The sequence below is a fragment of the Taudactylus pleione genome, unplaced genomic scaffold, assembly GCF_031769625.1.
Source record: "Taudactylus pleione unplaced genomic scaffold, aTauple2 ptg000937l, whole genome shotgun sequence".
Taxonomy (NCBI): Eukaryota; Metazoa; Chordata; class Amphibia; order Anura; family Myobatrachidae; genus Taudactylus; species Taudactylus pleione.
In genome coordinates this window covers 1,422,422-1,438,806 of record NW_028285338.1, presented here as the reverse complement: position 1 = coordinate 1,438,806, position 16,385 = coordinate 1,422,422, and the positions used below count along the sequence as shown (strand labels likewise).

The following is a 16,385-nucleotide window of genomic DNA, read 5'->3' as shown; positions in this document are numbered from 1 at the left end:
GTCTTTATTCTTTATCAAAACTAGTAAATCAAATCTTGGAGCAATTGGATCCTATGAATCTTTATTTCACAGAGTGTTTACTTGCAGTGGAAAACATCCTGGCAGCAACGTATAATCCACAGCTCGCTTCTTTTTCCTAGTGAACACACTTATTACAGGGCTAAGGGGCCCATTTATCATTAATCACAATGTGATCTGGGAGTGATATTAAAACCCTATGGAAGCATGATTACATCAGAGGGATGTATTATAGAGCGCCCACAGCCAATCTCTAATGTGATCCAAGTATCCACACATGATTCCCGCTGACCACACATGATTCCCGCTGATCACACATGATTCCCGCTGTCCACACATGATTCCCGCTGTCCACACATGATTCCCGCTGTCCACATGATTCCCGCTGTCCACACGATTCCCGCTGTCCACACATGATTCCACCTGACCACATATGATTTCCCCTGACCACACATGATTCCCCCTGACCACACGATTGCACTGATTACACATGATTGCGCTGATTACACGTTTCCCCCTGACCACACATGATTCCCCCTGACCACACCTGATTCCCGCTGACCACACATGATTCCCGCTGACCACACATGATTCCCCCAGACCACACATGATTCCCGCTGACCACACATGATTCCCGCTGACCACACATGATTCCCGCTGACCACACATGATTCCCGCTGACCACACCTGTTTCCCACTGACCACACATGATTCCCCCTGACCACACATGATTGCGCTGATTACACATGATTGCGCTGATTACACAATTCCCCCTAGCCACACATGATTCGCGCTGACCAAACATGATTCCCGCTGACCACACGATTCCCACTGACTACACATGATTCCCCCTGACCACATGATTCCCCCTGACCACACATGATTGCGCTGATTACACATGATTGCGCTGATTACACAATTCCCCCTAACCACACATGATTCGCGCTGACCAAACATGATTCCCACTGACTACACATGATTCACGCTGACCACACATGATTCCCCCTGACCACATGATTCCCGCTGACCACACGATTCCCCCTGACCACACATGATTCCCCCTGACCACACATGATTCCCCCTGACCACACATGATTCCCGCTGACCATAAGTGATTCTCCCTGACCACATATGATTCCGCTGACCACACCTGTTTCCCCCTGACCACACATGATTCTCCCTGACCACACATGATTCTCCCTGACCACACATGATTCTCCTTGACCACACATGATTCCCCCTGACCACACATGATTCTCCCTGACCACACATGATTCTCCTTGACCACACATGATTCCCCCTGAACACACATGATTCTCCCTGACCACACATGATTCCCCCTGACCACACATGATTCCCGCTGACCATAAGTGATTCTCCCTGACCACACGTGATTCCCGCTGACCATAAGTGATTCTCCCTGACCACACATGATTCCGCTGACCACACATGATTCCCCCTGACCACAGATGATTCCCCCTGACCACACATGATTCTCCCTGACCACACATGATTCTCCCTGACCACACATGATTCCCGCTGACCATAAGTGATTCTCCCCGACCATGCGCATGCATATGCATCACAGGGCGAACTAGCTATTGCCATCAGGACTGTAATTGCAGAGGCTACACAGACCCATCACAGAGTGAAAGACAGGAAGTGCCCTTTGGGGGGGGGGGGTGACGGGGCGGTGGTTGGGTGAACACAGGCGTGCCAGTGCGTTTCTATTCTGTTGCACGGCCGCGCATAAATTATCCACTGTGATGGCCTCCGCTGCCTGAGGTCTCAGTGTGCGTGAGGCTGCGATGTTACCGATGTTACCGATGGTTTCACAGTTTTGCTAAACATTACGTATATGTGGTAAGTAAATTGTGCGTCCTTATGTTATGCTGCGAGGGCACTGCGATTGCAATTAGCATACTATCGCAGTTGAACTGCGTGCGTAATCGCAGCTGTGATCGGAATAGCGATCTGTAGTGAATCAGCCCATAAGCCCTACAGACACTACTTATCTCAAACCACTGGCTGACATTTCTTTAGGTGAATATGAGGCGCCGAAAAATAATTTGTGCAATCATCGGAATTTCTAGTTACAGAATAATCACCATTAAAGATGAGGAACAATTTATGACCTTTGCCCTCATGTCCTGACTCCATCGCTCTGCAGCAACTCAAACACATTCCAATGTATAAAAGATGGTGGAGGACAAAATGTGACAACTAATGACAAACGTACGCTAACTAATACTTCTGTAATTTAACTAGAATGTAGGACACAAACCTAGTATACTTTTGAAGGCTTTGTATTATAATTTGCATGTTTGACAACACTGATAGAACCTGGTGATACCTGAAAATAACTGGGATCCTCTCTTGTCCAAAAATTCCCATAGACACATTTTTACCTACCCCATAGTACAGTATATGAGGACGTCTCCATCTGGCTGGCACTGCCAGCGCTGTCTGATAACACAGGCGAAGAATTGCCAACCAACCAACAAGTACAGAGGTTTAATTCATACTTTATTATGTAATGTGCACAACATTGACTGCAACGTCTCCAGCTTCAGGGCCTTGTATAATGGCTTCTCCGCTGGGTGATGTACAGAAGCTCTGCGGTCACACTGGACTCATGCTGCAGCCTCTTCTGTTCCTGTTCTGTTGCTGGTAAATCAGGACTCATCTGTATAAGTAGAGATATTGTACATACAGCGTTAGCCTCTGTATAGCGCCATTAAGGACTAATACTTTCCGAACAAATACATTATATCCCAACTACAGGAACTTCTATCATAGACTGCGGAACACCCGGCGGGGTCACGTGGTGCAGCAGCCAGGGCCAGCGTCACAGAAGCCTCCTGGGAACTTGCTGTAATGTGTAACTTCTAGCATTGTCACCTTTAGAGGGTTGCGCAAGGAGGACTACAGGTCCCATCATGTTGCAAAGCTTACATTCCAGGCAGCTGTGTGGAGACTCCACCTCCGAGGATGCTGTGCGGTGGCCGCCAGCAGCTATATGCGGGGCATGAGATCACGATGGATGTAGTGCTGAGTACTCTACTTCCTGTGTATGGGGATGTGAGCGGGGACTGGTGACGTAGCTCCCCTCATGCCCTGTCCTCACTGTCTGACAGATTGGCACGCCTCAGAGCCACCCCCTGGTGAGTTCCATCCTGTCCAAGGGGTAGATACGCCCCTGATGATAAACAATTACCAGGTCAGTTGTGTCTGGGCTGTGGGGCTGAGTAATGCTCTAGTTTGGTTATTGGATACAAGATGAATGAACATTGATATATTACCAAAACAACTAAATAATCAGGGCAGCAGCCTTTCCATGCATGCGGTAATGTGTCCGACTTGTGTGTGTAATATTACTTATTATGTAGCTAATGAGATGATTGTCCGGCTCTACGTCATATCTGTGTGTAATATTACTTATTATGTAGCTAATGAGATGATTGTCCGGCTCTACGTCATGTCTGTGTGTGTGTAATATTACTTATTATGTAGCTAATGAGATGATTGACGGGCTCTAAGTCATGTCTGTGTGTGTGTAATATTACTTATTATGTAGCTAATGAGATGATTGTCCGGCTCTACGTCATGTCTGTGTATAATATTACTTATTATGTAGCTAATAAGATGATTGTCCTGCTCTACGTCATGTCTGTGTGTGTGTAATATTACTTATTATGTAGATAATGAGATGATTGTCCGGCTCTACGTCATGTCTGTGTGTGTGTAATATTACTTATTATGTAGATAATGAGATGATTGTCCGGCTCTATGTCATGTCTGTGTGTGTAATATTACTTATTATGTAGCCAATGAGATGATTGTCCGGCTCTACGTCATGTCTGTGTGTAATATTCCTTATTATGTAGCTAATGAGATGATTGTCCGGCTCTACGTCATGTCTGTGTGTGTGTAATATTACTTATTATGTAGCTAATGAGATGATTGACGGGCTCTAAGTCATGTCTGTGTGTGTGTAATATTACTTATTATGTAGATAATGAGATGATTGTCCGGCTCTACGTCATGTCTGTGTGTGTGTAATATTACTTATTATGTAGATAATGAGATGATTGTCCGGCTCTATGTCATGTCTGTGTGTGTGTAATATTACTTATTATGTAGCTAATGAGATGATTGTCCGGCTCTATGTCATGTCTGTGTGTGTGTAATATTACTTATTATGTAGCTAATGAGATGATTGTCCGGCTCTACGTCATGTCTGTGTGTAATATTCCTTATTATGTAGCTAATGAGATGATTGTCCGGCTCTACGTCATGTCTGTGTGTGTAATATTACTTATTATGTAGCTAATGAGATGATTGTCCTGCTCTACGTCATGTCTGTGAGTGTGTAATATTACTTATTATGTAGCTAATGAGATGATTGTCCGGCTCTACGTCATGTCTGTGTGTAATATTACTTATTATGTAGCTAATGAGATGATTGTCCGGCTCTACGTCATGTCTGTGTGTGTGTAATATTACTTATTATGTAGCTAATGAGATGATTGTCCGGCTCTACGTCATGTCTGTGTGTGTGTAATATTACTTATTATGTAGCTAATGAGATGATTGTCCGGCTCTACGTCATGTCTGTGTGTAATATTACTTATTATGTAGCTAATGAGATGATTGTCCGGCTCTACGTCATGTCTGTGTGTGTGTAATATTACTTATTATGTAGATAATGAGATGATTGTCCTGCTCTACGTCATGTCTGTGTGTGTGTAATATTACTTATTATGTAGCTAATGATATGATTGTCCGGCTCTACGTCATGTCTGTGTGTGTAATATTACTTATTATGTAACTAATGAGATGATTGTCCGGCTCTACGTCATGTCTGTGTGTAATATTACTTATTATGTAGCTAATGAGATGATTGTCCTGCTCTACGTCATGTCTGTGAGTGTGTAATATTACTTATTATGTAGCTAATGAGATGATTGTCCGGCTCTACGTCATGTCTGTGTGTGTAATATTACTTATTATGTAGCTAATGAGATGATTGTCCGGCTCTACGTCATGTCTGTGTGTAATATTACTTATTACGTAGCTAATGATTGTCCTGCTCTACGTCATGTCTGTGTGTGTAATATTACTTATTATGTAGCTAATGAGATGATTGTCCGTCTCTATGTCATGTCTGTGTGTGTGTAATATTACTTATTATTTAGCTAATGAGATGATTGTCCGGCTCTACGTCATGTCTGTGTGTGTGTAATATTACTTATTATGTAGCTGATGAGATGATTGTCCGGCTCTACGTCATGTCTGTGTGTGTAATATTACTTATTATGTAGCTAATGAGATGATTGTCCGGCTCTACGTCATGTCTGTGTGTAATATTACTTATTATGTAGCTGTTGAGATGATTGTCCTGCTCTACGTCATGTCTGTGTGTGTGTAATATTACTTATTATGTAGCTAATGAGATGATTGTCCGGCTCTACGTCATGTCTGTGTGTGTGTAATATTACTTATTATGTAGATAATGAGATGATTGTCCGGCTCTACGTCATGTCTGTGTGTGTAATATTACTTATTATGTAGCCAATGAGATGATTGTCCGGCTCTACGTCATGTCTGTGTGTAATATTCCTTATTATGTAGCTAATGAGATGATTGTCCGGCTCTACGTCATGTCTGTGTGTGTGTAATATTACTTATTATGTAGCTAATGAGATGATTGACGGGCTCTAAGTCATGTCTGTGTGTGTGTAATATTACTTATTATGCAGATAATGAGATGATTGTCCGGCTCTACGTCATGTCTGTGTGTGTGTAATATTACTTATTATGTAGATAATGAGATGATTGTCCGGCTCTATGTCATGTCTGTGTGTGTGTAATATTACTTATTATGTAGCTAATGAGATGATTGTCCGGCTCTACGTCATGTCTGTGTGTAATATTCCTTATTATGTAGCTAATGAGATGATTGTCCGGCTCTACGTCATGTCTGTGTGTGTAATATTACTTATTATGTAGCTAATGAGATGATTGTCCTGCTCTACGTCATGTCTGTGAGTGTGTAATATTACTTATTATGTAGCTAATGAGATGATTGTCCGGCTCTACGTCATGTCTGTGTGTAATATTACTTATTATGTAGCTAATGAGATGATTGTCCGGCTCTACGTCATGTCTGTGTGTGTGTAATATTACTTATTATGTAGCTAATGAGATGATTGTCCGGCTCTACGTCATGTCTGTGTGTGTGTAATATTACTTATTATGTAGCTAATGAGATGATTGTCCGGCTCTACGTCATGTCTGTGTGTAATATTACTTATTATGTAGCTAATGAGATGATTGTCCGGCTCTACGTCATGTCTGTGTGTGTGTAATATTACTTATTATGTAGATAATGAGATGATTGTCCTGCTCTACGTCATGTCTGTGTGTGTAATATTACTTATTATGTAACTAATGAGATGATTGTCCGGCTCTACGTCATGTCTGTGTGTAATATTACTTATTATGTAGCTAATGAGATGATTGTCCGGCTCTACGTCATGTCTGTGTGTGTGTAATATTACTTATTATGTAGATAATGAGATGATTGTCCTGCTCTACGTCATGTCTGTGTGTGTGTAATATTACTTATTATGTAGCTAATGATATGATTGTCCGGCTCTACGTCATGTCTGTGTGTGTAATATTACTTATTATGTAACTAATGAGATGATTGTCCGGCTCTACGTCATGTCTGTGTGTAATATTACTTATTATGTAGCTAATGAGATGATTGTCCTGCTCTACGTCATGTCTGTGAGTGTGTAATATTACTTATTATGTAGCTAATGAGATGATTGTCCGGCTCTACGTCATGTCTGTGTGTGTAATATTACTTATTATGTAGCTAATGAGATGATTGTCCGGCTCTACGTCATGTCTGTGTGTAATATTACTTATTACGTAGCTAATGATTGTCCTGCTCTACGTCATGTCTGTGTGTGTAATATTACTTATTATGTAGCTAATGAGATGATTGTCCGTCTCTATGTCATGTCTGTGTGTGTGTAATATTACTTATTATTTAGCTAATGAGATGATTGTCCGGCTCTACGTCATGTCTGTGTGTGTGTAATATTACTTATTATGTAGCTGATGAGATGATTGTCCGGCTCTACGTCATGTCTGTGTGTGTAATATTACTTATTATGTAGCTAATGAGATGATTGTCCGGCTCTACGTCATGTCTGTGTGTAATATTACTTATTATGTAGCTGTTGAGATGATTGTCCTGCTCTACGTCATGTCTGTGTGTGTGTAATATTACTTATTATGTAGCTAATGAGATGATTGTCCGGCTCTACGTCATGTCTGTGTGTGTGTAATATTACTTATTATGTAGATAATGAGATGATTGTCCGGCTCTACGTCATGTCTGTGTGTGTAATATTACTTATTATGTAGCCAATGAGATGATTGTCCGGCTCTACGTCATGTCTGTGTGTAATATTCCTTATTATGTAGCTAATGAGATGATTGTCCGGCTCTACGTCATGTCTGTGTGTGTGTAATATTACTTATTATGTAGCTAATGAGATGATTGACGGGCTCTAAGTCATGTCTGTGTGTGTGTAATATTACTTATTATGCAGATAATGAGATGATTGTCCGGCTCTACGTCATGTCTGTGTGTGTGTAATATTACTTATTATGTAGATAATGAGATGATTGTCCGGCTCTATGTCATGTCTGTGTGTGTGTAATATTACTTATTATGTAGCTAATGAGATGATTGTCCGGCTCTACGTCATGTCTGTGTGTAATATTCCTTATTATGTAGCTAATGAGATGATTGTCCGGCTCTACGTCATGTCTGTGTGTGTAATATTACTTATTATGTAGCTAATGAGATGATTGTCCTGCTCTACGTCATGTCTGTGAGTGTGTAATATTACTTATTATGTAGCTAATGAGATGATTGTCCGGCTCTACGTCATGTCTGTGTGTAATATTACTTATTATGTAGCTAATGAGATGATTGTCCGGCTCTACGTCATGTCTGTGTGTGTGTAATATTACTTATTATGTAGCTAATGAGATGATTGTCCGGCTCTACGTCATGTCTGTGTGTGTGTAATATTACTTATTATGTAGCTAATGAGATGATTGTCCGGCTCTACGTCATGTCTGTGTGTAATATTACTTATTATGTAGCTAATGAGATGATTGTCCGGCTCTACGTCATGTCTGTGTGTGTGTAATATTACTTATTATGTAGATAATGAGATGATTGTCCTGCTCTACGTCATGTCTGTGTGTGTAATATTACTTATTATGTAACTAATGAGATGATTGTCCGGCTCTACGTCATGTCTGTGTGTAATATTACTTATTATGTAGCTAATGAGATGATTGTCCTGCTCTACGTCATGTCTGTGAGTGTGTAATATTACTTATTATGTAGCTAATGAGATGATTGTCCGGCTCTACGTCATGTCTGTGTGTGTAATATTACTTATTATGTAGCTAATGAGATGATTGTCCGTCTCTATGTCATGTCTGTGTGTGTGTAATATTACTTATTATTTAGCTAATGAGATGATTGTCCGGCTCTACGTCATGTCTGTGTGTGTGTAATATTACTTATTATGTAGCTGATGAGATGATTGTCCGGCTCTACGTCATGTCTGTGTGTGTAATATTACTTATTATGTAGCTAATGAGATGATTGTCCGGCTCTACGTCATGTCTGTGTGTAATATTACTTATTATGTAGCTGTTGAGATGATTGTCCTGCTCTACGTCATGTCTGTGTGTGTGTAATATTACTTATTATGTAGCTAATGAGATGATTGTCCGGCTCTACGTCATGTCTGTGTGTGTGTAATATTACTTATTATGAAGATAATGAGATGATTGTCCGGCTCTATGTCATGTCTGTGTGTGTAATATTACTTATTATGTAGCTAATGAGATGATTGTCCTGCTCTACGTCATGTCTGTGTGTAATATTACTTATTATGTAGCTAATGATTGTCCGGCTCTACGTCATGTCTGTGTGTGTGTAATATTACTTATTATGTAGCTAATGAGATGATTGTCCCGCTCTACGCCATGCCTGTGTGTAATATTACTTATTATGTAGCTAATGAGATGATTGTCCGGCTGTACGTCATGTCTGTGTGTGTGTAATATTACTTATTATGTAGCTAATGAGATGATTGTCCTGCTCTACGTCTTGTCTGTGTGTGTGTAATATTACTTATTATGTAGCTAATGAGATGATTGTCCGGCTCTACGTCATGTCTGTGTGTAATATTACTTATTATGTAGCTAGTGAGATGATTGCCCGGCACTACGTCATATCTGTGTGTATTATTACTTATTATGTAGCTAATGAGATGACTGTCCGGCTCTACGTCATGTCTGTGTGTATTATTACTTATTATGTAGCTAATGAGATGATTGTCCGGCTCTATGTCATGTCTGTGTGTGTGTAATATTACTTATTATGTAGCTAATGAGATGATTGTCCTGCACTACGTCATGTCTGTGTGTGTGTAATATTACTTATTATGTAGCTAATGAGATGATTGTCCTGCACTACGTCATGTCTGTGTGTGTGTAATATTACTTATTATGTAGCTAATAAGATGAATGTCCGGCTCTACGTCATGTCTGTGTGTGTGTAATATTACTTATTATGTAGCTAATGAGATGATTGTCCGGCTCTACGTCATGTCTGTGTGTGTAATATTACTTATTATGTAGCTAATGAGATGATTGTCCGGCTCTACGTCATGTCTGTGTGTGTGTAATATTACTTATTATGTAGCTAATGAGATGATTGTCCTGCTCTACGTCATGTCTGTGTGTGTGTAATATTACTTATTATGTAGCTAATGAGATGATTGTCCTGCTCTACGTCATGTCTGTGTGTGTGTATTATTACTTATTATGTAGCTAATGAGATGATTGTCCGGCTCTATGTCATGTCTGTGTGTAATATTACTTATTATGTAGCTAATGAGATGATTGTCCGGCACTACGTCATGTCTGTGTGTGTGTAATATTACTTATTATGTAGCTAATGAGATGATTGTCCGGCTCTACGTCATGTCTGTGTGTGTAATATTACTTATTATGTAGCTAATGAGATGATTGTCCGGCTCTACGTCATGTCTGTGTGTGTGTATTATTACTTATTATGTAGCTAATGAGATGATTGTCCGGCTCTATGTCATGTCTGTGTGTGTGTAATATTACTTATTATGTAGCTAATGAGATGAATGTCCGGCTCTATGTCATGTCTGTGTGTGTGTAATATTACTTATTATGTAGCTAATGAGATGATTGTCCGGCTCTATGTCATGTCTGTGTGTGTGTAATATTACTTATTATGTAGCTAATGAGATGATTGTCCTGCTCTACGTCATGTCTGTGTGTGTGTAATATTACTTATTATGTAGCTAATGAGATGATTGTCCGGCTCTATGTCATGTCTGTGTGTGTGTAATATTACTTATTATGTAGCTAGTGAGATGATTGTCCTGCACTACGTCATGTCTGTGTGTAATATTACTTATTATGTAGCTAATGAGATGATTGTCCGGCTCTACGTCATGTCTGTGTGTGTGTAATATTACTTATTATGTAGCTAATGAGATGATTGTCCGGCTCTATGTCATGTCTGTGTGTGTGTAATATTACTTATTATGTAGCTAATGAGATGATTGTCAGGCTCTATGTCATGTCTGTGTGTGTAATATTACTTATTATGTAGCTAATGATATGATTGTCCGGCTCTACGTCTTGTCTGTGTTTGTGTAATAAAACTTATTATGTAGCTAATGAGATGATTGTCCGGCTCTACGTCATGTCTGTGTGTGTAATATTACTTATTATGTAGCTAATGAGATGATTGTCCTGCTCTACGTCTTGTCTGTGTGTGTGTAATATTACTTATTATGTAGCTAATGAGATGATTGTCCGGCTCTACGTCATGTCTGTGTGTAATATTACTTATTATGTAGCTAGTGAGATGATTGCCCGGCACTACGTCATATCTGTGTGTATTATTACTTATTATGTAGCTAATGAGATGATTGTCCGGCTCTACGTCATGTCTGTGTGTATTATTACTTATTATGTAGCTAATGAGATAATTGTCCGGCTCTATGTCATGTCTGTGTGTGTGTAATATTACTTATTATGTAGCTAATGAGATGATTGTCCTGCACTACGTCATGTCTGTGTGTGTGTAATATTACTTATTATGTAGCTAATGAGATGAATGTCCGGCTCTACGTCATGTCTTTGTGTGTGTAATATTACTTATTATGTAGCTAATGAGATGATTGTCCTGCTCTACATCATGTCTGTGTGTGTGTAATATTACTTATTATGTAGCTAATGAGATGATTGTCCGGCACTACGTCATGTCTGTGTGTGTGTAATATTACTTATTATGTAGCTAATGAGATGATTGTCCGGCTCTACGTCATGTCTGTGTGTGTGTAATATTACTTATTATGTAGCTAATGAGATGATTGTCCTGCTCTACGTCATGTCTGTGTGTGTGTAATATTACTTATTATGTAGCTAATGAGATGATTGTCCTGCTCTACGTCATGTCTGTGTGTGTAATATTACTTATTATGTAGCTAATGAGATGATTGTCCGGCTCTACGTCATGTCTGTGTGTGTGTAATATTACTTATTATGTAGCTAATGAGATGATTGTCCGGCACTACGTCATGTCTGTTTGTGTGTAATATTACTTATTATGTAGCTAATGAGATGATTGTCTGGCTCTACGTCATGTCTGTGTGTGTAATATTACTTATTATGTAGCTAATGAGATGATTGTCTGGCTCTACGTCATGTCTGTGTGTGTGTATTATTACTTATTATGTAGCTAATGAGATGATTGTCCTGCTCTACGTCATGTCTGTGTGTGTGTAATATTACTTATTATGTAGCTAATGAGATGATTGTCCGGCTCTATGTCATGTCTGTGTGTGTGTAATATTACTTATTATGTAGCTAATGAGATGATTGTCCGGCTCTATGTCATGTCTGTGTGTGTGTAATATTACTTATTATGTAGCTAGTGAGATGATTGTCCTGCACTACGTCATGTCTGTGTGTAATATTACTTATTATGTAGCTAATGAGATGATTGTCCGGCTCTACGTCATGTCTGTGTGTGTGTAATATTACTTATTATGTAGCTAATGAGATGATTGTCCGGCTCTATGTCATGTCTGTGTGTGTGTAATATTACTTATTATGTAGCTAATGAGATGATTGTCCGGCTCTATGTGATGTCTGTGTGTGTGTAATATTACTTATTATGTAGCTAATGAGATGATTGTCAGGCTCTATGTCATGTCTGTGTGTGTAATATTACTTATTATGTAGCTAATGAGATGATTGTCCGGCTCTACGTCTTGTCTGTGTTTGTGTAATAAAACTTATTATGTAGCTAATGAGATGATTGTCCGGCTCTATGTCATGTCTGTGTGTGTGTAATATTACTTATTATGTAGCTAATGAGATGATTGTCCGGCTCTATGTCATGTCTGTGTGTGTGTAATATTACTTATTATGTAGCTAATGAGATGATTGTCCGGCTCTATGTCATGTCTGTGTGTGTGTAATATTACTTATTATGTAGCTAGTGAGATGATTGTCCTGCACTACGTCATGTCTGTGTGTAATATTACTTATTATGTAGCTAATGAGATGATTGTCCGGCTCTACGTCATGTCTGTGTGTGTGTAATATTACTTATTATGTAGCTAATGAGATGATTGTCCGGCTCTATGTCATGTCTGTGTGTGTGTAATATTACTTATTATGTAGCTAATGAGATGATTGTCCGGCTCTATGTCATGTCTGTGTGTGTGTAATATTACTTATTATGTAGCTAATGAGATGATTGTCAGGCTCTATGTCATGTCTGTGTGTGTAATATTACTTATTATGTAGCTAATGAGATGATTGTCCGGCTCTACGTCTTGTCTGTGTTTGTGTAATAAAACTTATTATGTAGCTAATGAGATGATTGTCCGGCTCTACGTCATGTCTGTGTGTGTGTAATATTACTTATTATGTAGATAATGAGATGATTGTCCTGCTCTACGTCATGTCTGTGTGTGTAATATTACTTATTATGTAACTAATGAGATGATTGTCCGGCTCTACGTCATGTCTGTGTGTAATATTACTTATTATGTAGCTAATGAGATGATTGTCCGGCTCTACGTCATGTCTGTGTGTGTGTAATATTACTTATTATGTAGATAATGAGATGATTGTCCTGCTCTACGTCATGTCTGTGTGTGTGTAATATTACTTATTATGTAGCTAATGATATGATTGTCCGGCTCTACGTCATGTCTGTGTGTGTAATATTACTTATTATGTAACTAATGAGATGATTGTCCGGCTCTACGTCATGTCTGTGTGTAATATTACTTATTATGTAGCTAATGAGATGATTGTCCTGCTCTACGTCATGTCTGTGAGTGTGTAATATTACTTATTATGTAGCTAATGAGATGATTGTCCGGCTCTACGTCATGTCTGTGTGTGTAATATTACTTATTATGTAGCTAATGAGATGATTGTCCGGCTCTACGTCATGTCTGTGTGTAATATTACTTATTACGTAGCTAATGATTGTCCTGCTCTACGTCATGTCTGTGTGTGTAATATTACTTATTATGTAGCTAATGAGATGATTGTCCGTCTCTATGTCATGTCTGTGTGTGTGTAATATTACTTATTATTTAGCTAATGAGATGATTGTCCGGCTCTACGTCATGTCTGTGTGTGTGTAATATTACTTATTATGTAGCTGATGAGATGATTGTCCGGCTCTACGTCATGTCTGTGTGTGTAATATTACTTATTATGTAGCTAATGAGATGATTGTCCGGCTCTACGTCATGTCTGTGTGTAATATTACTTATTATGTAGCTGTTGAGATGATTGTCCTGCTCTACGTCATGTCTGTGTGTGTGTAATATTACTTATTATGTAGCTAATGAGATGATTGTCCGGCTCTACGTCATGTCTGTGTGTGTGTAATATTACTTATTATGTAGATAATGAGATGATTGTCCGGCTCTACGTCATGTCTGTGTGTGTAATATTACTTATTATGTAGCCAATGAGATGATTGTCCGGCTCTACGTCATGTCTGTGTGTAATATTCCTTATTATGTAGCTAATGAGATGATTGTCCGGCTCTACGTCATGTCTGTGTGTGTGTAATATTACTTATTATGTAGCTAATGAGATGATTGACGGGCTCTAAGTCATGTCTGTGTGTGTGTAATATTACTTATTATGCAGATAATGAGATGATTGTCCGGCTCTACGTCATGTCTGTGTGTGTGTAATATTACTTATTATGTAGATAATGAGATGATTGTCCGGCTCTATGTCATGTCTGTGTGTGTGTAATATTACTTATTATGTAGCTAATGAGATGATTGTCCGGCTCTACGTCATGTCTGTGTGTAATATTCCTTATTATGTAGCTAATGAGATGATTGTCCGGCTCTACGTCATGTCTGTGTGTGTAATATTACTTATTATGTAGCTAATGAGATGATTGTCCTGCTCTACGTCATGTCTGTGAGTGTGTAATATTACTTATTATGTAGCTAATGAGATGATTGTCCGGCTCTACGTCATGTCTGTGTGTAATATTACTTATTATGTAGCTAATGAGATGATTGTCCGGCTCTACGTCATGTCTGTGTGTGTGTAATATTACTTATTATGTAGCTAATGAGATGATTGTCCGGCTCTACGTCATGTCTGTGTGTGTGTAATATTACTTATTATGTAGCTAATGAGATGATTGTCCGGCTCTACGTCATGTCTGTGTGTAATATTACTTATTATGTAGCTAATGAGATGATTGTCCGGCTCTACGTCATGTCTGTGTGTGTGTAATATTACTTATTATGTAGATAATGAGATGATTGTCCTGCTCTACGTCATGTCTGTGTGTGTAATATTACTTATTATGTAACTAATGAGATGATTGTCCGGCTCTACGTCATGTCTGTGTGTAATATTACTTATTATGTAGCTAATGAGATGATTGTCCTGCTCTACGTCATGTCTGTGAGTGTGTAATATTACTTATTATGTAGCTAATGAGATGATTGTCCGGCTCTACGTCATGTCTGTGTGTGTAATATTACTTATTATGTAGCTAATGAGATGATTGTCCGTCTCTATGTCATGTCTGTGTGTGTGTAATATTACTTATTATTTAGCTAATGAGATGATTGTCCGGCTCTACGTCATGTCTGTGTGTGTGTAATATTACTTATTATGTAGCTGATGAGATGATTGTCCGGCTCTACGTCATGTCTGTGTGTGTAATATTACTTATTATGTAGCTAATGAGATGATTGTCCGGCTCTACGTCATGTCTGTGTGTAATATTACTTATTATGTAGCTGTTGAGATGATTGTCCTGCTCTACGTCATGTCTGTGTGTGTGTAATATTACTTATTATGTAGCTAATGAGATGATTGTCCGGCTCTACGTCATGTCTGTGTGTGTGTAATATTACTTATTATGAAGATAATGAGATGATTGTCCGGCTCTATGTCATGTCTGTGTGTGTAATATTACTTATTATGTAGCTAATGAGATGATTGTCCTGCTCTACGTCATGTCTGTGTGTAATATTACTTATTATGTAGCTAATGATTGTCCGGCTCTACGTCATGTCTGTGTGTGTGTAATATTACTTATTATGTAGCTAATGAGATGATTTTCCCGCTCTACGCCATGCCTGTGTGTAATATTACTTATTATGTAGCTAATGAGATGATTGTCCGGCTGTACGTCATGTCTGTGTGTGTGTAATATTACTTATTATGTAGCTAATGAGATGATTGTCCTGCTCTACGTCTTGTCTGTGTGTGTGTAATATTACTTATTATGTAGCTAATGAGATGATTGTCCGGCTCTACGTCATGTCTGTGTGTAATATTACTTATTATGTAGCTAGTGAGATGATTGCCCGGCACTACGTCATATCTGTGTGTATTATTACTTATTATGTAGCTAATGAGATGACTGTCCGGCTCTACGTCATGTCTGTGTGTATTATTACTTATTATGTAGCTAATGAGATGATTGTCCGGCTCTATGTCATGTCTGTGTGTGTGTAATATTACTTATTATGTAGCTAATGAGATGATTGTCCTGCACTACGTCATGTCTGTGTGTGTGTAATATTACTTATTATGTAGCTAATGAGATGATTGTCCTGCACTACGTCATGTCTGTGTGTGTGTAATATTACTTATTATGTAGCTAATAAGATGAATGTCCGGCTCTACGTCAT

The 16,385-nt window shown here is 38.9% G+C and overlaps 1 protein-coding gene across 1 annotated transcript in view; it reads right to left on the bottom strand.

The window, feature by feature from the left end:
• Window positions 1–2,536: 2,536 nt before the first annotated feature.
• Window positions 2,537–16,385, bottom strand: part of LOC148473303 (uncharacterized) — a 124,247-nt gene continuing 110,398 nt past the window's right edge. Inside the window, exon 4 of the mRNA XM_088459834.1 lies at window positions 2,537–2,704. Within this exon, the coding sequence (XP_088315960.1) occupies window positions 2,694–2,704 (11 nt within the window). The 3' untranslated portion in view covers window positions 2,537–2,693. The remainder of the gene's footprint in view (window positions 2,705–16,385) is intronic.